Source organism: Oncorhynchus kisutch, linkage group LG14 (assembly GCF_002021735.2).
Source record: "Oncorhynchus kisutch isolate 150728-3 linkage group LG14, Okis_V2, whole genome shotgun sequence".
Classification (NCBI taxonomy): domain Eukaryota; kingdom Metazoa; phylum Chordata; class Actinopteri; order Salmoniformes; family Salmonidae; genus Oncorhynchus; species Oncorhynchus kisutch.
The window spans coordinates 4,109,204-4,134,720 of NC_034187.2; the positions used below are offsets into that span (position 1 = coordinate 4,109,204).

General features: G+C 43.0%; 1 gene segment (V, D, J or C); it reads right to left on the minus strand.

Annotated features, from left to right (window-relative positions):
• Window positions 1-8,015: 8,015 nt before the first annotated feature.
• Window positions 8,016-25,159, minus strand: LOC116353305 (M1-specific T cell receptor beta chain-like). The segment is given in 6 exon segments: window positions 8,016-9,214; window positions 15,343-15,449; window positions 22,189-22,215; window positions 22,370-22,720; window positions 24,739-24,791; window positions 25,149-25,159. Coding segments are annotated over 6 exon segments (573 nt in total).
• Between the last annotated feature and the right edge of the window lie 358 nt (window positions 25,160-25,517).

Genomic DNA, 25,517 nt, shown 5'->3' on the forward strand with positions numbered 1-25,517 from the left:
AGTGCTGTACTGGTACCTCTGTAGAGGAGTTTAGAGTGCTGTACTGGTACCTCTGGACCACTATAGAGGAGTTTAGAGTGCTGTTCTGGTACCTCTGGACCACTATAGAGGGGTTTAGAGTGCTGTACTGGTACCTCTGTAGAGGGGTTTAGAGTGCTTTACTGGTACCACTGTAGAGGGGTTTAGAGTGCTGTACTGGTACCACTATAGAGGGGTTTAGAGTGCTGTACGGGTACCTCTGGACCACTATAGAGGGGTTTAGAGTGCTGTACTGGTACCTCTGTAGAGGGGTTTAGAGTGCTTTACTGGTACCACTATAGAGGGGTTTAGAGTGCTGTACTGGTACCACTATAGAGGGGTTTAGAGTGCTTTACTGGTACCACTATAGAGGGGTTTAGAGTGCTGTACTGGTACCTCTGTAGAGGGGTTTAGAGTGCTGTACTGGTACCACTATAGAGGGGTTTAGAGTGCTGTACTGGTACCTCTGGACCTCTGTAGAGGGGTTTAGAGTGCTGTACTGGTACCTCTGGACCACTGTAGAGGGGTTTATAGTGCTGTTCACACCAATAGGAGCAGGGATTGTGGACCCAGTCAGTGTAGATGGGTTCAGGGTCAAGAGACCAGAGGGTGATCCTGGAGTCAGATGGAGTGGGTCTGGAGCAATCTGCTTTCACGTCTGTTTGGTACTGTGCTGCCAGAACCCACAGTATGACAGATCAGACACAGGTTCTGTACAAAAACCCACCAACACAATCAAACATTAAGACCCCAAGAGACAGATTGTCACAGCTCCACACCATCATTAAGACTCATTAAGACACCAAGAGACAGATTGTCACAGCTCCACACACTGTCAATGGCCTTCTGGGCCATGATGAAACAGTATGTTTCGATGTGGTGTTATTGACTGGTCTCAGTACCAGTCTCTCTAGCTAACGTTCCTCTCCTTGCCTCTCTTTGTCTTTACCAAATACAATGACATGGCGTACAGGGAGTGGATTAGCTAAATCCAGACTGGGACCCAGGCTAAATCCGGACTGGGACCCAGGCTAAATCAAGACTGGTACCCAGGCTACATCCAGACTGCTACCCAGGCTAAATCAAGACTGCTACCCAGGCTAAATCAAGACTAGTATACAGGATTTATCAAGACTGGTACCGAGGCTAAATAAAGACTGGTACCCAGGCTAAATGCAGACTGGTACCCAGGCTAAATGCAGACTGGTACCCAGGGTAAATCAAGACTGGTACCCAGGCTAAATCAAGACTGGTACCCAGGCTAAATCCAGACTGGGACCCAGGCTAAATCCAGACTGGGACCCAGGATAAGTCAAGACTGGGACCCAGGCTAAATCAAGACTGGGACCCAGGCTAAATCCAGACTGGGAGCCAGGCTAAATCCAGACTGGGACCCAGGCTAAATCCAGACTGGTACCCGGGCTAAATCCAGACTGGGACCCAGGCTAAATCCAGACTGGTACCCAGGCTAAATCCAGACTGGGACCCAGGCAAAATCCAGACTGGGACCCAGGCTAAATCCAGACTGGTACCCTGGCTAAATCCAGACTGGTACCTGGGCTAAATCCAGACTGGGACCCAGGCTAAATCCAGACTGGGACCCAGGCTAAATCCAGACTGGGACCCAGGCTAAATCCAGACTGGGACCCAGGCTAGCTATTTAGTCAGTGATTATAGGTACCGTCCTCTTCTACAAGTTCCATTGCTATTACAGTCATCAGAGATGGAGCTATGGGACTCTATTACAGTCATCAGAGATGGAGCTATAGGACTCTATTACAGTCATCAGTGATGGAGCTATAGGACTCTATTACAGTCATCAGAGATGGAGCTATAGGACTCTATTACAGTCATCAGAGATGGAGCTATAGGACTCTATTACAGTCATCAGAGATGGAGCTATAGGACTCTATTACAGTCATCAGAGATGGAGCTATAGGACTCTCTATTACAGTCATCAGAGATGGAGCTATAGGACTCTATTACAGTCATCAGAGATGGAGCTATAGAACTCTATTACAGTCATCAGAGATGGAGCTATAGAAACCTCTTCCACAACACTACATGGAAAAGTAGAATGAACAACCAAACACCGTAGAAGAGAGACTACACTACTTGTCATTTCTTTACAACAGGTTGAACAAACAGCTGTGTGTGTGTGACGGTGACAACATGTGACTCAGAAAGGTCTCTGGGCCTTGTTATGCCAGTTGACATAGAAATGGAACATTATCTGTGGCTGTTGTGTTTGCAGAGAGGAGAGGAGAGGAGAGGAGAGGGGAGGGGAGGGGAGAGGAGAGGGGAGGGGAGAGGAGAGGAGAGGAGAGGAGAGGAGAGGAGAGGAGAGGAGAGGAGAGGAGAGGAGAGGAGAGGAGAGGAGAGGAGAGGAGAGGAGAGGAGAGGAGAGGAGAGGAGAGGAGAGGAGAGGAAGTTTCAGGCTAGGAGAGGAGAGGAGAGGAGAGGAGAGGAGAGGAGAGGAGAGGAGAGGAGAGGAGAGGAGAGGAGATTGCAAAGCTGCAGGTGTGTGTTGCACAGTGTGGGTTGGGTAAAGGTTGTGGTGAGATGGAAGGCTGTTTCTCAGCATCCTGCCTGTGCTTCAGCGCGTTCTCTCTCTGTCACCACATCCTCTCCTCGGCTGTCTCTCTCTTTCTCTCTACCTCCACCTCCACCCCTGCAGAGCTGCAAGGCTCAGTTTCACAACAACCACTAACATACACCACCCCCACTCTTCTATGCGATGGGAGCATCAATTTCCTGTTATAAGGTAGAAATACAGCTATGTGATAATCACCACACTGTTTCTCCCCCAGACCATAAATGTATTTAGCAAAAAGGACAATTTATAACTTATATAGAGCCATTAAACTTGCAGACGTCAACTGAAAGTGTTGAACTGCTGTGAATGTAGCCTGAAACTTCCTTTTGACTCAGAGGGAAATATGATCTGAGCCAGATAAACCCTATCTGGGTCAGATATAACTTTTCCACTTGCGTGTATAGGCCATGAGACCCACGATGCACTGCAGCGCTGCAGAGCATCATGGAAACGTCCTCTCTGTGTGGGCAGGAAGTGGTGAGTTTCTCAGAAACAGGTGTGATACAGACACACAACAGAATGAAAATAACTGAGAGAAAACATCCTCCCTTCATGGGATCAAGCTACTGTTGAAATCACAACTGTGGAGAGAGTTTCTGCTCCAACGAGCTTTGAGTAAATCAACCACCTTGTGATGGATTCAATTATATACATTTGTTAATTTGATAAAGAGTGTGTATTATTGTCAGTTTAAATTATATACATTTGTTAATTTGACAGTATCTATTTTCAGATGAAATATAAACTTGTTAATGTGACAAAGTGTCTATTGTCAGATTAAATGATATACATTTGTTAATTTGACAGTCTATTATTGTCAGAATGGTCATTGCCAAGCCCTTTCCATAAATGATGACATGAGTTCGGTTTCAACATCACTAACTTCTCTCAGCTGGAAATAAGTATCAGAGTCACAATCTGTCATTTACAACTTTACTACTGAGTAAAGAGAGACAGTTTATGTTTTCCAGCTGGTTGATATGGTAAAACTACACACAGGCAAACTAAGGGACAGATCAACATTTACTGGGAGGGGGGGGGGGGCAAATTACATTTGCTCTTCTGCTTGTATTTTCCTAATAAACTATGGTTTGACTTTTGATATTAAGCTAATAAAGTTTGTGAAGGTTTGTGAAGGTTTGTTATGAAGTGGCTTTAATTAAGCTTTAGCTACTGCAGGTCTATGGTACGAAGGCAGCGCATCCCGGCGCTCCAACGGACTCCGACAGTTGGACTTGAGTTGAGGAAGACTGTTTCAGCAGAGCTCCAACGGACTCCGACAGTTGGACTTGAGTTGAGGAAGACTGTTTCAGCAGAGCTCCAACGGACTCTGACAGTTGGACTTGAGTTGAGGAAGACTGTTTCAGCAGAGCTCCAACGGACTCTGACAGTTGGACTTGAGTTGAGGAAGACTGTTTCAGCCCAACCAGAGTAACTCCTATAATCTAACAATATAATACTAATCTTTATACAAAATATTCAGATAGAAAATGTTTGAATTACCCTCCTTCTGTAAGTCTATGTCTGTATAGCAGATGCAGTAGCCATCTAACATAAAGAAATGCATGTGGGTGTCGTAGTTTGCCACGGGCAAATCTCTATCTCTCTGGAGTTATTCTGGCCTAAGCTTCTCTTCCTTTAAATAGGCTACATATATATATACACACTACCGTTCAAAAGTTTGGGGTCACTTAGAAATGTCCTTGTTTTTGAAAGAAAAGCACATTTATGTCCATTAAAATAACATCAAATTGATCAGAAATACAGTGTAGACATTGTTAATGTTGTAAAGGACTATTGTAGCTGAAAACGGCAAATTTTTTAATGAAATATCTATATAGGTGTACAGAGGCCCATTATCAGCAACCATCACTCCTGTGTTCCAATGGCACATTGTGTTAGCTAATCCAAGTTTATCATTTTAAAAGGCTAATTGATCATACTTGATCATTGATCAAGAAAACCCTTTTGCTATTGTGTTAGCACAGCTGAAAACTGTTGGTCTGATTAAAGAAGCAACAAAACTGGCCTTCTTTAAGACTAGTTGAGTATCTGGAGCATCAGCATTTGTAGGTTTGATTACAGACTCAAAATGGCCAGAAACAAATAGCTTTCTTCTGAAACTCGTCAGTCTATTCTTGTTCTGAGAAATGAAGGCTATTCCGTGTGAGTAATTGCCAAGAAACTGAAGATCTCGTACTACTCCCTTCACAGAACAGCGCAAACTGTGTGGGAGGCTCCGGTGCACAACTGAGCAAGAGTACAAGTATTTTAGAGTGTCTAGTTTGAGAAACAAACGCCTCACAAGTCCTCAACTGGCAGCTTCATTAAATAGTACCCGCAAAACACCAGTCTCAACGTCAACAGTGAAGAGGTGACTCCGGGATGCTGGCCTTCTAGGCAGAGTTCCTCTGTCCAGTCTCAACGTCAACAGTGAAGAGGCGACTCCGGGATGCTGGCCTTCTAGGCAGAGTTCCTCTGTCCAGTGTCTGTGTTCTTTTGCCCATCTTTATCTTTTCTTTTTATTGGCCAGTCTGAGATATAGCTTTTTCTTTGCAACTCTGCCTAGAAGGCCAGCATCCCGGAATCGCCTCTTCACTGTTGACGTTGAGACTGGTGTTTTGCGGGTACTACACAGCGTGCCATTGGAACACAGTAGTGATGGTCGCTGATAATGGGCCTCTGTGCATCTATGTAGATATTCCATTAAAACTCAGCCGTTTCCAGCTATAATAGTCATTTACAACATCAACAATGTCTACATTGTATTTCTGATCAATTTGATGTTATTTTAATGTGCTTTTCTTTCAAAAACAAGGACGTTTCTGAGTGACCCCAAACCTTTAAACGGTAGTGTATATATTAAAATGTCATACATACATTTAAGCCTTTACATTCAATGCCCTGATACATTTAATGCTCACATCTCTGACAGCTGAACCGTGAGGGAGACAATGATTGTTTTAGGAAAGTATTTCCCCCCAAAATACAGGCTATAAAGTTGATCATATACTACACATAGAAACACAATGATGCCAGCAGCATACCACCCTGCATCCCACTGCTGGCTTGCTTCTGAAGCTAAGCAGGGTTGGTCCTGGTCAGCAGCATACCACCCTGCATACCACTGCTGGCTTGCTTCTGAAGCTCAGCAGGGTTGGTCCTGGTCAGCAGCATACCACCCTGGATAGCACTGCTGGCTTGCTTCTGAAGCTACACAGGGTTGGTCCTGGTCAGTCCCTGGATGGGAGACCAGATGCTGCTGGAGGTGATGTTGGAGGGCCAGTAAGAAGCACTCTTCTCTATAGTCTAAAAAAAAATATCCCAATGCCCCAGACACTGCCCTGTGTAGGGTGCCGTCTTTCGGATGGGACGTTAAACAGGTGTCCTGACTCTCTGAGGTCATTAAAGATCCCATGGCACTTATCGTAAGAGTTGGGGTGTTAACCTCGGTGTCCTGGCTAAATTCCCAATCTGGCCCTCAAACCATCACGGCCACCTAATAATCCCCAGTTTACAATTGTCTCATTCACCCCCCCTCCTCTCCCCTGTAACTATTCCCCAGGTCGTTGCTGCAAATGAGAACGTGTTCTCAGTCAACTTACCTGGTAAAATAACAGATAAAATAAATGAGCCAATAGAAACACATTGAATAACAGATAGCCAATAGAATAACAGATAGTCCTTACTCCTATTAGCCCATAGAAACACATTGAATAACAGATAGTCCTTACTCCTATTAGCCAATAGAAACACATTGAATAACAGATAGTCCTTACTCCTATTAGCCCATAGAAACACATTGAATAACAGATAGTCCTTACTCCTATTAGCCCATAGAAACACATTGAATAACAGATACAGAACCCAATAATCCAAACTTTACTCTGAAATGGCATATTGTTTTTATGAAGATTGTTGAATATTCTCATGAAAATCTGTCGACCAATTGGATGAAAACCTAGAAGGTACACACACCATAAAGACTCAAACACATCATGGTTCCCCCCAGCAGCCCCAAACATCTAGTCTAGTGTCTGATTATGCTGCACATCATGGTTCACCAGCAGCCCCAAACATCTAGTCTAGTGTCTGATTGTGCTGCACATCATGGTTCACCAGCAGCCCCAAACATCTAGTCTAGTGTCTGATTATGCTGCACATCATGGTTCCCCAGCAGCGTCTGATTATGCTGCACATCATGGTTCCCCCCAGCAGCCCCAAACATCTAGTCTAGTGTCTGATTATGCTGCACATCATGGTTCCCCCCAGCAGCCCCAAACATCTAGTCTAGTGTCTGATTATGCTGCACATCATGGTTCCCCCCAGCAGCCCCAAACATATAGTCTAGTGTCTGATTATGCTGCACATCATGGTTCCCCAGCAGCCCCAAACAACTAGTCTAGTGTCTGATTATGCTGCACATCATGGTTCCCCCCAGCAGCCCCAAACATCTAGTCTAGTGTCTGATTATGCTGCACATCATGGTTCCCCCCAGCAGCCCCAAACATCTAGTCTAGTGTCTGATTATGCTGCACATCATGGTCCCCCAGCAGCCCCAAACATCTAGTCTAGTGTCTGATTATGCTGCACATCATGGTTCCCCAGCAGCCCCAAATATCTAGTCTAGTGTCTGATAATGCTGCACATCATGGTTCCCCAGCAGCCCCAAACATCTAGTCTAGTGTCTGATTATGCTGCACATCATGGTTCCCCAGCAGCGTCTGATTATGCTGCACATCATGGTTCCCCCCAGCAGCCCCAAACATCTAGTCTAGTGTCTGATTATGCTGCACATCATGGTTCCCCCCAGCAGCCCCAAACTTCTAGTCTAGTGTCTGATTATGCTGCACATCATGGTTCCCCCCAGCAGCCCCAAACATCTAGTCTAGTGTCTGATTATGCTGCACATCATGGTTCCCCAGCAGCCCCAAACAACTAGTCTAGTGTCTGATTATGCTGCACATCATGGTTCCCCCCAGCAGCCCCAAACATCTAGTCTAGTGTCTGATTATGCTGCACATCATGGTCCCCCAGCAGCCCCAAACATCTAGTCTAGTGTCTGATTATGCTGCACATCATGGTCCCCCAAACATCTAGTCTAGTGTCTGATTATGCTGCACATCATGGTCCCCCAGCAGCCCCAAACATCTAGTCTAGTGTCTGATTATGCTGCACATCATGGTCCCCCAGCAGCCCCAAACATCTAGTATAGTGTCTGATTATGCTGAACATCATGGTTCCCCCCAGCAGCCCCAAACATCTAGAGAACAAGCTACCGGCCAAACAAGCTGGTCAGAATTGTATTTCCCCTCATACTCATCTGGAGGTTGAGAATGTTTCTGTCTCTATGTATGTAATTGTATATGTATTTATGTTAAAATAAATATGGACCACAATGGAAATAAGTCCCAGACTTTATTGTGCAATCCCAGTCACTTATATATGTATTTTACAGACAAATAAAATCAATCAATCCAAACTGTGCAGTGGCCAAATGATGAATGAAAAGAGACATTGTTCCAAAACACTATAAAGTTTAATGACACTAGGAGATTGTCAAGCCAAGCCTTCAATACTGGGTAAGTCTACAAGGTAGGGAGGGGTGTATGTTCTGTTTGTTCACAACACAAACCGTGATATTGAAGTGCCAGAAGGTGGTTTGCTTTGTTCATTGGTTATTAAACCTGTCGGTGGAAGATTCGTTGAATATATTTTATATAAATATGGCATCAAAATGTTGAAAATCTGATTTCCCCCTAGCTGATCATGGTCTGCCTCCGACTCTGATCGTAATGTGATGAAACAGGCAGGGAGAGGGAGCTTGTCTGTGGTGGTCGGTGAACCTTCAACCTTCTGGCCCAAAGCCCTGCGTGGCATCAACTGTGCCAGAAAAGCAGACTGAAGTGGCAAAGTCAATATCCACGTTGATAAAAACAGGGTCGCTACAGTTCTTGTTATTGTGGTCGTAAACATTATATTGAGTTAATTCTATGAGGGGGAGGGTCCTGAAAATATTTAACTGTGGAGAGGTACATTTTGATCTGTCCCTAATTATATACAGTTTATTATTCACAAACTAACATTTAGAAATTGGAAAGCAAAGTGTATCGATACATACTCTACTGTAATTACTGGAAAAACAAACAGTCATTGATTTTGTAAGTTAATGGAAAGATTGGTTTGGCTGAATTGATTCAAATATACATTTAAATTGCAAGTTCATGTTCATAGGAGATTCTAAAAAGCACATCTTCACATAGACAGGGCAATAAAAAGATACTGGCAACAATAAGCACAATGGACAATACAATTACATGCAGGGGCAAACTGGGACCAGAAACCGGCCCAGGCATTTCTAACACACCTGCCCATGTTTTTCTTTAAGACCCTCTTTACTAGACAAATTATTATTATTTTGCTAAAAAAATGATACTATTTAGACAGGCCCACTGGGCTAAAGATGAATCGGTCCATCTGGCATTTGCCAGAATTGCCCATTTGCCAGTCCGTTCTTGATCACATGGAAGAATCAACACCCATGCAGGACATCCTCCTTGGGCCGCTTGTATTCCGTTAAATCTGTTTCTCTGAGGAGCCCTGCATGTGAAACACAGACACAGAGATTAAAGACAGTATGGTGTCTGTATGGGAACACAGAGCTACAGGATAAAGACAGTATGGTGTCTGTATGGGGACACAGAGATACAGGATAAAGACAGTATGGTGCCTGTATGGGGATAAAGACAGTATGGTGCCTGTATGGGGATAAAGACAGTATGGTGCCTGTATGGGGATAAAGACAGTATGGTGCCTGTATGGGGATAAAGACAGTATGGTGCCTGTATGGGAATAAAGACAGTATGGTGCCTGTATGGGGATAAAGACAGTATGGTGCCTGTATGGGGATAAAGACAGTATGGTGCCTGTATGGGGATAAAGACAGTATGGTGCCTGTATGGGGATAAAGACAGTATGGTGCCTGTATGGGGATAAAGACAGTATGGTGCCTGTATGGGAACACAGAGCTACAGGATAAAGACAGTATGGTGTCTGTATGGGGACACAGAGATACAGGATAAAGACAGTATGGTGTCTGTATGGGGACACAGAGATACAGGATAAAGACAGTATGGTGTCTGTATGGGGAACACAGAGATACAGGATAAAGACAGTATGGTGCCTGTATGGGAACACAGAGCTACAGGATAAAGACAGTATGGTGTCTGTATGGGGAACACAGAGATACAGGATAAAGACAGTATGGTGCCTGTATGGGAACACAGAGCTACAGGATAAAGACAGTATGGTGTCTGTATGGGGAACACAGAGATACAGGATAAAGACAGTATGGTGTCTGTATGGGGAACACAGAGATACAGGATAAAGACAGTATGGTGCCTGTATGGGGAACACAGAGATACAGGATAAAGACAGTATGGTGTCTGTATGGGGAACACAGAGATACAGGATAAAGACAGTATGGTGTCTGTATGGGGAACACAGAGATACAGGATAAAGACAGTATGGTGCCTGTATGGGGATAAAGACAGTATGGTGTCTGTATGGGAACACAGAGATACAGGATAAAGACAGTATGGTGCCTGTATGGGGATAAAGACAGTATGGTGCCTGTATGGGGATAAAGACAGTATGGTGCCTGTATGGGGATAAAGACAGTATGGTGCCTGTATGGGGATAAAGACAGTATGGTGCCTGTATGGGAACACAGAGCTACAGGATAAAGACAGTATGGTGTCTGTATGGGGACACAGAGATACAGGATAAAGACAGTATGGTGCCTGTATGGGGATAAAGACAGTATGGTGCCTGTATGGGGATAAAGACAGTATGGTGCCTGTATGGGGATAAAGACAGTATGGTGCCTGTATGGGGATAAAGACAGTATGGTGCCTGTATGGGAATAAAGACAGTATGGTGCCTGTATGGGGATAAAGACAGTATGGTGCCTGTATGGGGATAAAGACAGTATGGTGCCTGTATGGGGATAAAGACAGTATGGTGCCTGTATGGGGATAAAGACAGTATGGTGCCTGTATGGGGATAAAGACAGTATGGTGCCTGTATGGGAACACAGAGCTACAGGATAAAGACAGTATGGTGTCTGTATGGGGACACAGAGATACAGGATAAAGACAGTATGGTGTCTGTATGGGGACACAGAGATACAGGATAAAGACAGTATGGTGTCTGTATGGGGAACACAGAGATACAGGATAAAGACAGTATGGTGCCTGTATGGGAACACAGAGCTACAGGATAAAGACAGTATGGTGTCTGTATGGGGAACACAGAGATACAGGATAAAGACAGTATGGTGCCTGTATGGGAACACAGAGCTACAGGATAAAGACAGTATGGTGTCTGTATGGGGAACACAGAGATACAGGATAAAGACAGTATGGTGTCTGTATGGGGAACACAGAGATACAGGATAAAGACAGTATGGTGCCTGTATGGGGAACACAGAGATACAGGATAAAGACAGTATGGTGTCTGTATGGGGAACACAGAGATACAGGATAAAGACAGTATGGTGTCTGTATGGGGAACACAGAGATACAGGATAAAGACAGTATGGTGCCTGTATGGGGATAAAGACAGTATGGTGTCTGTATGGGAACACAGAGATACAGGATAAAGACAGTATGGTGCCTGTATGGGGATAAAGACAGTATGGTGCCTGTATGGGGATAAAGACAGTATGGTGCCTGTATGGGGATAAAGACAGTATGGTGCCTGTATGGGGATAAAGACAGTATGGTGCCTGTATGGGGATAAAGACAGTATGGTGCCTGTATGGGAACACAGAGCTACAGGATAAAGACAGTATGGTGTCTGTATGGGGACACAGAGATACAGGATAAAGACAGTATGGTGTCTGTATGGGGACACAGAGATACAGGATAAAGACAGTATGGTGTCTGTATGGGGAACACAGAGATACAGGATAAAGACAGTATGGTGCCTGTATGGGAACACAGAGCTACAGGATAAAGACAGTATGGTGTCTGTATGGGGAACACAGAGATACAGGATAAAGACAGTATGGTGCCTGTATGGGAACACAGAGCTACAGGATAAAGACAGTATGGTGTCTGTATGGGGAACACAGAGATACAGGATAAAGACAGTATGGTGTCTGTATGGGGAACACAGAGATACAGGATAAAGACAGTATGGTGCCTGTATGGGAACACAGAGCTACAGGATAAAGACAGTATGGTGTCTGTATGGGGAACACAGAGATACAGGATAAAGACAGTATGGTGTCTGTATGGGGAACACAGAGATACAGGATAAAGACAGTATGGTGCCTGTATGGGAACACAGAGCTACAGGATAAAGACAGTATGGTGTCTGTATGGGGAACACAGAGATACAGGATAAAGACAGTATGGTGCCTGTATGGGAACACAGAGCTACAGGATAAAGACAGTATGGTGTCTGTATGGGGAACACAGAGATACAGGATAAAGACAGTATGGTGTCTGTATGGGGAACACAGAGATACAGGATAAAGACAGTATGGTGTCTGTATGGGGAACACAGAGATACAGGATAAAGACAGTATGGTGCCTGTATGGGGATAAAGACAGTATGGTGTCTGTATGGGAACACAGAGATACAGGATAAAGACAGTATGGTGTCTGTATGGGAACACAGAGATACAGGATAAAGACAGTATGGTGTCTGTATGGGGAACACAGAGATACAGGATAAAGACAGTATGGTGCCTGTATGGGGATAAAGACGGTATGGTGCCTGTATGGGAACACAGAGATACAGGATAAAGACAGTATGGTGTCTGTATGGGGAACACAGAGATACAGGATAAAGACAGTATGGTGTCTGTATGGGGAACACAGAGATACAGGATAAAGACAGTATGGTGTCTGTATGGGGAACACAGAGATACAGGATAAAGACAGTATGGTGTCTGTATGGGAACACAGAGATACAGGATAAAGACAGTATGGTGTCTGTATGGGAACACAGAGATACAGGATAAAGACAGTATGGTGTCTGTATGGGAACACAGAGATACAGGATAAAGACAGTATGGTGTCTGTATGGGGATAAAGACAGTATGGTGTCTGTATGGGGATAAAGACAGTATGGTGTCTGTATGGGAACACAGAGATACAGGATAAAGACAGTATGGTGTCTGTATGGGGAACACAGAGATACAGGATAAAGACAGTATGGTGTCTGTATGGGGAACACAGAGATACAGGATAAAGACAGTATGGTGTCTGTATGGGGAACACAGAGATACAGGATAAAGACAGTATGGTGTCTGTATGGGGAACACAGAGATACAGGATAAAGACAGTATGGTGTCTGTATGGGGACACAGAGATACAGGATAAAGACAGTATGGTGTCTGTATGGGGAACACAGAGATACAGGATAAAGACAGTATGGTGTCTGTATGGGGAACACAGAGATACAGGATAAAGACAGTATGTTGCCTGTATGGGGATAAAGACAGTATGGTGTCTGTATGGGGATAAAGACAGTATGGTGTCTGTATGGGGATAAAGACAGTATGGTGTCTGTATGGGGATAAAGACAGTATGGTGTCTGTATGGGGATAAAGACAGTATGGTGCCTGTATGGGGATAAAGACAGTATGGTGTCTGTATGGGGATAAAGACAGTATGGTGTCTGTATGGGGATAAAGACAGTATGGTGTCTGTATGGGGATAAAGACAGTATGGTGTCTGTATGGGGAACACAGAGATACAGGATACAGGATAAAGAGATACAGAGATACAGGATAAAGACAGTATGGTGTCTGTATGGGGATAAAGACAGTATGGTAGCCTGGTCCCAGATCTGTTTGTGTTGTCTTGTCAACTCCTATGGTCATTAACTAGCCTGGTCCCAGATCTGTTTGTGTTGTCTTGTCAACTCCTATGGTCATTACCTAGCCTGGTCCCAGATCTGTTTGTGTTGTCTTGTCAACTCCTATGGTCATTAACTAGCCTGGTCCCAGATCTGTTTGTGTTCTCTTGTCAACTCCTATGGTCATTAACTAGCCTGGTCCCAGATCTGTTTGTGTTGTCTTGTCAACTCCTATGGTCATTACCTAGCCTGGTCCCAGATCTGTTTGTGTTGTCTTGTCAACTCCTATGGTCATTAACTAGCCTGGTCCCAGATCTGTTTGTGTTGTCTTGTCAACTCCTATGGTCATTACCTAGCCTGGTCCCAGATCTGTTTGTGTTGTCTTGTCAACTCCTATGGTCATTAACTAGCCTGGTCCCAGATCTGTTTGTGTTGTCTTGTCAACTCCTATGGTCATTAACTAGCCTGGTCCCAGATCTGTTTGTGTTGTCTTGTCAACTCCTATGGTCATTACCTAGCCTGGTCCCAGATCTTTTTGTGTTGTCCTGGCTACTCCTATGGTCATTACCTAGCCTGGTCCCAGATCTGTTTGTGTTGTCTTGTCAACTCCTATGGTCATTACCTAGCCTGGTCCCAGATCTGTTTGTGTTATCTTGTCAACTCCTATGGTCATTACCTAGCCTGGTCCCAGATCTGTTTGTGTTGTCTTGTCAACTCCTATGGTCATTACCTAGCCTGGTCCCAGATCTTTTTGTGTTGTCCTGGCTACTCCTATGGTCATTACCTAGCCTGGTCCCAGATCTGTTTGTGTTGTCTTGTCAACTCCTATGGTCGTTAACTAGCCTGATCCCAGATCTATTTTTGTAGTCTTGTCAACTCCTATGGTCGTTAACTAGCCTGGTCCCAGATCTATTTGTGTTGTCTTGTCAACTCCTATGGTCGTTAACTAGCCTGGTCCCAGATCTATTTGTTCTGTCCTGCCTGCCTGTCATCTGACATCCCACTGGGCTCAAACTGATTGAATAAACGTTGTTTCAACGTTGTTTCAACGCTATTTGTCAACGTATTGTGACGTGGAATCTACGTATAATATATATATATTTTTTAAGTAATCGACGTAAACTGTTTTTTTTTGGGGGGGGGGGGGGTGAAATTTAAATCACAGGATTGTGTCATTATGGTAAACTAATTTCAACATAGACAAAATATGTTGAATTTTGATCGATTTAAAACAATATCAGATATTCAAGGTCAGGGTCACTATCAGAAACAAAAACATTATACTGGGCAGCCCCTCCTACTGGAGAGTTCATCTGTCTTCCATCCCAGGTTTTAACCCAGTCACGCTTAGCTATGCTATTTTTCACTGATTATGACCTCTGTGCTTATCGTGGGATGGATTGTTGAGAGATCTCCGCTTATGTAACTCTCAACTGCAATCCAGCTCATGTGGTTGTGCTATTAGATGACGCCCAGTGACAACACATTCATCTGTTCTATAAAGGATTCAATATCTGACAGTGGATCCCCATTTGAACTGTGTTGTGCTTTTAGATGGTTGAAAAAACGGGGAAAACACACTGGAAATTCAACTAACTTTTGGCTGTCTTTTTGATTGGGTGAATATAAATTGTAATCTCATTGATCAACGTCGAAACCAAATATTTCCCAATTATCCACGTTGAAATGACATGGTGTGCCCAGTGGGATCTGTTTGTGTGGTCACTGTCAACCTGACCATAGGAGTTGGCAAGACCGTACAAAACGGATCTGGGACTCCTTTAGCACAAGGCAGAGATAGAAGAGGAGAGAGATGACTGTGTGGTGAACCTTTATCATATTTGCAGGGAACTCACCTGGAACTTCCAAATCATAACCATGACGACCAGGCCGTAGAAGGTACTCTTAGCGATGAAGATGCTGTAGGCCAGCTTGGCAGTCTGGGTGCTCTTCACATAGTAATCTGCAAGGGCAATAATACATTCAAATGACCTTGATTAAGGTGGTATCAGATTATATTGTTAGCAGATCATCCATTGAGAAAAATACAGCACAGCCAATGATCTAGGCCAGTGTTTCTTGGCCCTGGGGATCCAACTAATGATCTAGGCCAGTGTTTCTTGGCCCTGGGGATCCAACTAATGATCTAGGTTAGTGTTTCTTGGCCCTGGGGATCCAACCAATGATCTATGTTAGTGTTTCTGGGTCCTGGGGATCCAACCAATGATCTAGGTTAGTGTTTCTTGGCCCTGGGGATCCAACCAATGATCTATGTTAGTGTTTCTGGGTCCTGGGGATCCAACCAATGATCTAGGTTAGTGTTTCTTGGTCCTGGGGATCCAACCAATGATCTAGGTTAGTGTTTCTTGGTCCTGGGGATCCAACTAATGATCTAGGTTAGTGTTTCTTGGCCCTGGGGATATAACCAATGATCTAGGTTAATGTTTCTTGGTCCTGGGGATCCAACCAATGATCTAGGTTAGTGTTTCTTGGTCCTGGGGATCCAACCAATGATCTAGGTTAGTGTTTCTTGGTCCTGGGGATCCAACCAATGATCTAGTTTAGTGTTTCTTGGTCCTGGGGATCCAACTAATGATCTAGGTTAGTGTTTCTTGGCCCTGGGGATATAACCAATGATCTAGGTTAGTGTTTCTTGGCCCTGGGGATCCAACCAATGATCTAGGTTAGTGTTTCTTGGTCCTGGGGATCCAACTAATGATCTAGGTTAGTGTTTCTTGGCCCTGGGGATATAACCAATGATCTAGGTTAGTGTTTCTTGGTCCTGGGGATCCAACCAATGATCTAGGTTAGTGTTTCTTGGTCCTGGGGATCCAACCAATGATCTAGTTTAGTGTTTCTTGGTCCTGGGGATCCAACTAATGATCTAGGTTAGTGTTTCTTGGCCCTGGGGATATAACCAATGATCTAGGTTAGTGTTTCTTGGCCCTGGGGATCCAACCAATGATCTAGGTTAGTGTTTCTTGGTCCTGGGGATCCAACTAATGATCTAGGTTAGTGTTTCTTGGCCCTGGGGATATAACCAATGATCTAGGTTAGTGTTTCTTGGCCCTGGGGATCCAACCAATGATCTAGGTTAGTGTTTATTGGCCCTGGGGATCCAACCAATGATCTAGGCCAGTGTCATCAGTACAGTATGCTGGTCATCAGTATGTTGTTCATCAGTATGCAGGTCATCAGTATGTTGGTCATCAGTACAGTATACAGGTCATCAGTACAGTATGCAGGTCATCAGTATGCAGGTCATCAGTATGCAGGTCATAAGTATGCAGGTCATCAGTACATTATGTTGGTCATCAGTATGTAGGTCATCAGTATGTTGGTCATCAGTACAGTATACAGGTCATCAGTACAGTATGCATGTCATCAGTATGCACGTCATCAGTATGCAGGTCATCAGTACATTATGTTGGTCATCAGTATGCATGTCATCAGTACAGTATGCAGGTCATCAGTACATTATGTTGGTCATCAGTATGCAGGTCATCAGTACATTATGTTGGTCATCAGTATACAGGTCATCAGTACAGTATGCAGGTCATCAGTATGCAGGTCATCAGTATGCAGGTCATCAGTACAGTACGCAGGTCATCAGTATGCAGGTCATCAGTACAGTATGCAGGTCATCAGTATGTAGGTCATCAGTACAGTATACAGGTCATCAGTACAGTATGCAGGTCATCAGTATACAGGCCATCAGTATGCAGGTCATCAGTATGCAGGTCATCAGTATGCAGGTCATCAGTATACAGGTCATCAGTATACAGGTCATCAGTATGCAGGTCATCAGTATGCAGGTCATCAGTATGCAGGTCATCAGTACAGTATGCAGGTCATCAGTATGCAGGTCATCAGTACAGTATGCAGGTCATCAGTATGCAGGTCATCAGTATGCAGGTCATCAGTATGCAGGTCATAAGTATGCAGGTCATCAGTACATTATGTTGGTCATCAGTATGTAGGTCATCAGTATGTTGGTCATCAGTACAGTATACAGGTCATCAGTACAGTATGCATGTCATCAGTTTGCATGTCATCAGTATGCAGGTCATCAGTATGCAGGTCATCAGTATGCAGGTCATCAGTACATTATGTTGGTCATCAGTATGCAGGTCATCAGTACAGTATGCAGGTCATCAGTACATTATGTTGGTCATCAGTATGCAGGTCATCAGTACATTATGTTGGTCATCAGTATACAGGTCATCAGTACAGTATGCAGGTCATCAGTATGCAGGTCATCAGTATGCAGGTCATCAGTACAGTACGCAGGTCATCAGTATGCAGGTCATAAGTACAGTATGCAGGTCATCAGTATGCAGGTCATCAGTATGCAGGTCATCAGTACAGTATGCAGGTCATCAGTATGCAGGTCATCAGTACAGTATGTAGGTCATCAGTACAGTAAACAGGTCATCAGTACAGTATGCAGGTCATCAGTATACAGGCCATCAGTATGCAGGTCATCAGTATGCAGGTCATCAGTATGCAGGTCATCAGTATACAGGTCATCAGTATACAGGTCATCAGTATGCAGGTCATCAGTATGCAGGTCATCAGTACAGTATGCAGGTCATCAGTATGCAGGTCATCAGTACAGTATGCAGGTCATCAGTACAGTATGCAGGTCATCAGTATGCAGGTCATCAGTACAGTATGTAGGTCATCAGTATGCAGGTCATCAGTACAGTATGTAGGTCATCAGTATGCAGGTCATCAGTACAGTACGCAGGTCATCAGTACAGTATGTAGGTCATCAGTACAGTATACAGGTCATCAGTACAGTATGCAGGTCATCAGTATACAGGCCATCAGTATGCAGGTCATCAGTATGCAGGTCATCAGTATGCAGGTCATCAGTATACAGGTCATCAGTATACAGGTCATCAGTATGCAGGTCATCAGTATGCAGGTCATCAGTATGCAGGTCATAAGTATGCAGGTCATCAGTATGCAGGTCATCAGTACAGTATGCAGGTCATCAGTATGCAGGTCATCAGTACAGTATGCAGGTCATCAGTACAGTATGCAGGTCATCAGTACAGTATGTAGGTCATCAGTATGCAGGTCATCAGTACAGTATGCAGGTCATCAGTATGCAGGTCATCAGTATGTAGGTCATCAGTACAGTATGTAGGTCATCAGTATGCAGGTCATCAGTATGCAGGTCATCAGTACAGTATGTAGGTCATCAGTATGCAGGTCATCAGTACAGTATGCAGGTCATCAGTATGCAGGTCATCAGTATGCAGGTCGACAGTATGCAGGTCATCAGTACAGTATGCAGGTCATCAGTATGCAAGTCATCAGTACAGTATGCAGGTCATCAGTACAGTATGCAGGTCATCAGTATGCAGGTCATCAGTACAGTATGTAGGTCATCAGTATGCAGGTCATCAGTACAGTATGCAGGTCATCAGTATGCAGGTCATCAGTATGTAGGTCATCAGTACAGTATGCAGGTCATCAGTACAGTATGTAGGTCATCAGTACGGTATACAGGTCATCAGTACAGTATACAGGTCATCAGTACAGTATGTAGGTCATCAGTAGAGTATGCAGGTCAACAGTACAGTATGCAGGTCATCAGTATACAGGTCATCAGTATACAGGTCATCAGTATGCAGGTCATCAGTATGCTGGTCAACAGTATGCTGGTCATCAGTATGTAGGTCATCAGTATGTAGGTCATCAGTATGCAGGTCATCAGTACAGTATGTAGGTCATCAGACAGTATGCAGGTCATCAGTACAGTATGTAGGTCATCAGTATGCAGGTCATCAGTACAGTATGCAGGTCATCAGTACAGTATGCAGGTCATCAGTATGCAGGTCATCAGTATACAGGTCATCAGTACAGTATGCAGGTCATCAGTACAGTATGCAGGTCATCAGTATGCAGGTCATCAGTATACAGGTCATCAGTACAGTATGCAGGTCATCAGTACAGTATGCAGGTCATCATTATGCAGGTCATCAGTACAGTATGCAGGTCATCAGTACAGTATGCAGGTCATCAGTACAGTATGCAGGTCATCAGTACAGTATGCAGGTCATCAGTACAGTATGCAGGTCATCAGTACAGTATGTAGGTCATCAGTATGCAGGTCATCAGTACAGTATGCAGGTCATCAGTATGCAGGTCATCAGTATGTAGGTCATCAGTACAGTATGTAGGTCATCAGTATGCAGGTCATCAGTATGCAGGTCATCAGTACAGTATGTAGGTCATCAGTATGCAGGTCATCAGTACAGTATGCAGGTCATCAGTATGCAGGTCATCAGTATGCAGGTCGACAGTATGCAGGTCATCAGTACAGTATGCAGGTCATCAGTATGCAAGTCATCAGTACAGTATGCAGGTCATCAGTACAGTATGCAGGTCATCAGTATGCAGGTCATCAGTACAGTATGTAGGTCATCAGTATGCAGGTCATCAGTACAGTATGCAGGTCATCAGTATGCAGGTCATCAGTATGTAGGTCATCAGTACAGTATGCAGGTCATCAGTACAGTATGTAGGTCATCAGTACGGTATACAGGTCATCAGTACAGTATACAGGTCATCAGTACAGTATGTAGGTCATCAGTAGAGTATGCAGGTCAACAGTACAGTATGCAGGTCATCAGTATACAGGTCATCAGTATACAGGTCATCAGTATGCAGGTCATCAGTATGCTGGTCAACAGTATGCTGGTCATCAGTATGTAGGTCATCAGTATGTAGGTCATCAGTATGCAGGTCATCAGTACAGTATGTAGGTCATCAGACAGTATGCAGGTCATCAGTACAGTATGTAGGTCATCAGTATGCAGGTCATCAGTACAGTATGCAGGTCATCAGTACAGTATGCAGGTCATCAGTATGCAGGTCATCAGTATACAGGTCATCAGTACAGTATGCAGGTCATCAGTACAGTATGCAGGTCATCAGTATGCAGGTCATCAGTATACAGGTCATCAGTACAGTATGCAGGTCATCAGTACAGTATGCAGGTCATCATTATGCAGGTCATCAGTACAGTATGCAGGTCATCAGTACAGTATGCAGGTCATCAGTACAGTATGCAGGTCATCAGTATGCAGGTCATCAGTACAGTATGCAGGTCATCAGTACAGTATACAGGTCATCAGTACAGTATACAGGTCATCAGTACAGTATGCAGGTCATCAGTACAGTATGTAGGTCATCAGTACAGTATGCAGGTCATCAGTACAGTATGCAGGTCATCAGTACAGTATGTAGGTCATCAGTATGCAGGTCATCAGTACAGTATGTAGGTCATCAGTATGTAGGTCATCAGTACAGTATGCAGGTCATCAGTACAGTATGTAGGTCATCAGTACAGTATGCAGGTCATCAGTATGCAGGTCATCAGTACAGTATGCAGGTCATCAGTACAGTATGCAGGTCATCAGTATGCAGGTCATCAGTATACAGGTCATCAGTACAGTATGCAGGTCATCAGTACAGTATGTAGGTCATCAGTACAGTATGCAGGTCATCAGTACAGTATGCAGGTCATCAGTACAGTATGCAGGTCATCAGTATGCAGGTCATCAGTACAGTATGCAGGTCATCAGTATGCAGGTCATCAGTACAGGTATGCAGGTTATCAGTATGTAGGTCATCAGTACAGTATGCAGGTCATCAGTATGCAGGTCATCAGTACAGTATGCAGGTCATCAGTATGGAGGTCATCAGTATGCAGGTCATCAGTACAGTATGCAGGTAATCAGTATACAGGTCATCAGTACAGTATGCAGGTCATCAGTACAGTATGTAGGTCATCAGTACAGTATGCAGGTCATCAGTACAGTATGCAGGTCATCAGTACAGTATGCAGGTCATCAGTACAGTATGCAGGTCATCAGTATGCAGGTCATCAGTACAGTATGCAGGTCATCAGTACAGTATGCAGGTCATCAGTACAGTATGTAGGTCATCAGTATGCAGGTCATCAGTACAGTATGCAGGTCATCAGTATGCAGGTCATCAGTACAGTATGCAGGTCATCAGTACAGTATGCAGGTCATCAGTACAGTATGCAGGTCATCAGTATGGAGGTCATCAGTATGCAGGTCATCAGTACAGTATGCAGGTCATCAGTATGCAGGTCATCAGTATACAGGTCATCAGTACAGTATGCAGGTCATCAGTACAGTATGTAGGTCAGTACAGTATGCAGGTCATCAGTACAGTATGCAGGTCATCAGTACAGTATGCAGGTCATCAGTACAGTATGCAGGTCATCAGTATGCAGGTCATCAGTATGCAGGTCATCAGTACAGTATGCAGGTCATCAGTACAGTATGCAGGTCATCAGTACAGTATGTAGGTCATCAGTATGCAGGTCATCAGTATGCAGGTCATCAGTACAGTATGCAGGTCATCAGTACAGTATGCAGGTCATCAGTATGCAGGTCATCAGTACAGTATGCAGGTCATCAGTACAGTATGCAGGTCATCAGTATGCAGGTCATCAGTATGCAGGTCATCAGTACAGTATGCAGGTCATCAGTACAGTATGCAGGTCATCAGTATGCAGGTCATCAGTATGCAGGTCATCAGTATGCAGGTCATCAGTACAGTATGCAGGTCATCAGTATGCAGGTCATCAGTACAGTATGCCATGTATTTAGGTATGTAGTAAAATAACTGTAGTATAAAATGGGCACATTTACCTGTCGTTATCTCTCCCCCAGTTTGACCTGAAAGAAACAAAGAAGGAGAGTTTCAGATGAGATTATACACTACGGTACCACTTAGACATTGGGGAATGCATTAGAGTCTCAAAACTAGTGTACTAGTTCAGTCAAATCTCTTTCTTCTCAGAAACACAGACAGTGTTCATTGTTTTATTACCTTGGAGATCTCCACTAATGGTGTCATTCACATATATATTGTCAGTCCCATTGTAAAAGCTGACACTGCAGGTGAATCTGTTCTCTGGTTTGTGCCATTCATTGGCTGGGACTCTCAGTCTGCTGGTGATACTGTATAAACCATCTTTATCCCACAAGGCCCTGTTGTCGGTCCCGGCACCTTCAGTTCTGTTGACATTGTTGACTTGCCAGAAGACCGTGACGTGGTCGGGGTAGAAGCGGGTGGCTACACACACTAGGGTCTTCTTCTTCTTCTTGTTTCTATCTTCACACTCCTTAGCGGAGGGTGCTAGGACTTTCACTGTGGGTTCAGTGACTTTGATGTTTGGATCTGCATGGAGAAAACAGTGGAGTATTTTAACACTCAATCAATGGCTCTGTTTGCTGTCGACATCATACCTGAACCCGAGTGCTTTAAAACACAGATCATCACAAAATGAATCAATGAGACAGTTCATCACAAAATGTGTTAATCACAAAATGTCATAAATCAATAAATGTCATTAATCACAAAATGTCATTAATCAATAAATGTATGCCAAGGCAAACACATAGATACAGAGGTTGTACGACAGCAGCTTGGAATGAACCACTTTGTTACTGCACTGTACCACCCCTATATATAATGTAATTACAGTATTATCATAGTATTAGTATAGTATTACAGTAGTATTATTACAGTAGTATTACAGTAGTATTACAGTATTATTATTACAGTAGCATTATAACTGTATCACGGTAGTATTATCACAGTATTATTATAGTATTATGATTACAGTAGTTTTACAGTAGTATTATCACAGTATTATCACAGTATCATCACAGTATTATTATTACAGTAGTATTACAGTATTACTATTACAGTAGTAATACAGTAGTATTATAACAGTATCACAGTAGTATTATCACAGTATTATTACAGTAGTATTATTACAGTAGTATTATTACAGTATTATCACAGCTGTATTATTACAGTTGTATTACAGTATTATTACAGTATTATTATTATTACATTAGTATTACAGTAGTATTATTGAAGTATTATCACAGTATTATTATTACAGTATAATTATTACAGTAGTGTTCGTATTATTATCACAGTAGTATTACGGCATTGTTATTGAAGTATTATCACAGTATTATTCTTACAGAATTCTTACAGTATTATTATTACTACAGTATTATAGAAGTATTATTATTGTTGCAGTATTATTATTACAGTAGTATTACAGTATTCTTATAGTATCATTATTATTACAGTAGTATTACAGTATTCTTATAGTATCATTATTATTACAGTAGTATTACAGTATTCCTCTTATATTATTATTACAGTGTTATAACAGTATTACAGTATTATTCTTACATTCTTACAGCATTGTAACAGTATTATAACAGTATTCTTACAGTATTGTAACAGTATTACTACAGTATTATACCAGTATTCTTACAGTATTACTACAGTATTCTAACAGTATTCTAACAGTATTACAGTATTCTAACAGTATTACTACAGTATTCTACCAGTATTACAGTATTCTACCAGTATTACAGTATTCTACCAGTATTACAGTATTCTAACAGTATTACTACAGTATTATAACAGTATTCTTACAGTATTCTACCAGTATTACAGTTTTCTTACCCAGAACTGTTAGCTTAGTTCCCTCTCCAAAGTAGGCAGCATAAGCACCAGAGCACACCACATACTCACAGACAGAAAACCAAGAGGATTCTAGCTACCCATTGGTGTATTTGCAGTAGTTTGGCTTGTAGCAAAGGAAGTAATACCGTATTTCTAAGCATGTCTATGTCGACAGAGCATAGGGCTAATTCACTTTATCATTAGCTCTTTGTACAGCTTAAATATCCACCCCCCCCTGAATATTTTCATGCTCAACTATGTCAGGAATGCAAAGCAAACAAACCCCTTAATTTAAAAATAATTTAATGATGATGTATTTGCAATATATTTTTTAAAGAAAGTTGAAAAGCTGAATCCCTTACCTAGAACAGTGAGCCTGGTACCTGGACCAAACTCTGCCTTATCCGTGTACCACAGAGACATACCATGCTCTACATTACAGACACTGGATGACATCTGACACAGATCTGTTACTTTGCCTGTTCTGAACTGTTATGCACTTCCATTCAAACTGATACAACACCACAATATAGATTCATTACAAACCAAACGCCTGAGGAATTGGAACATTGTTTTATAAACCATAAAGATATTTTCTCTCCATCTCTGGTTCACACACAGGATTAAAAAAACAAGACGTTTCTTTCAGTAACAGATAAACCCATGACGGCATAGATAACAGATGACAGAATCAGTTTTCTCACCCAGAACTGTGAGTTTGGTGCCATTGCCGAAGTACGCCTGGGTGGTGCTCACACTGATACACAGCTACAGAAATAACCCCTCCTCACTACTCAGTACTAGCAGAGTTTAGCTGTAGCCTTTACACCCCCAACCTGCTGTCTTTGGTTGTTGGATTTAGTTATTCTATGAAATGTAATGACATCACAAAATCATTTCCAGATTATGTAGAGATTAAATGATCATTGTTTTGACCTAAGTACCTAAGACTGTGTCTGGTTCCACTGCGAAGGAACCTCTTCTCCTCTAGCTGATAGGTATTATAATGAAGGAAGACTGTGTCTGGGCACGGAGCCAGACAGCTTTATAACCATGATGATTGGAGCACATAACTAATGCATTTACTGTGATCCATTCAAATACACTCTCTTACTTGAACACCATTTAGACGTATAGTCAAATACTATATTTTCTATATTGCCAAATGTAAAAATGTTTTGGTCTTTGTTATTCCCTCGTGTACATTTGTCAGATAGAGTCCACAACAGTTCATTGTTCATTTTCTTACCTAAAACGGTGAGTTTGGTGCCGGCTCCAAAATATGCCTCCGAGTACGAGCACAGAGACTCAAAGCAGTATCTTTACTGTCTCTCTGACTTTGTTTCAACTCCATCGTTGTTACTCTGTTAAAAAGTTATTCAAAAACTCTTCACAGGACCTCTGAGACATTCAGCTGAGGAGGTTAAATCTGACATAGTTTAACAACCAAATCAATTATGGGGACTATTTTACAAATTAAATT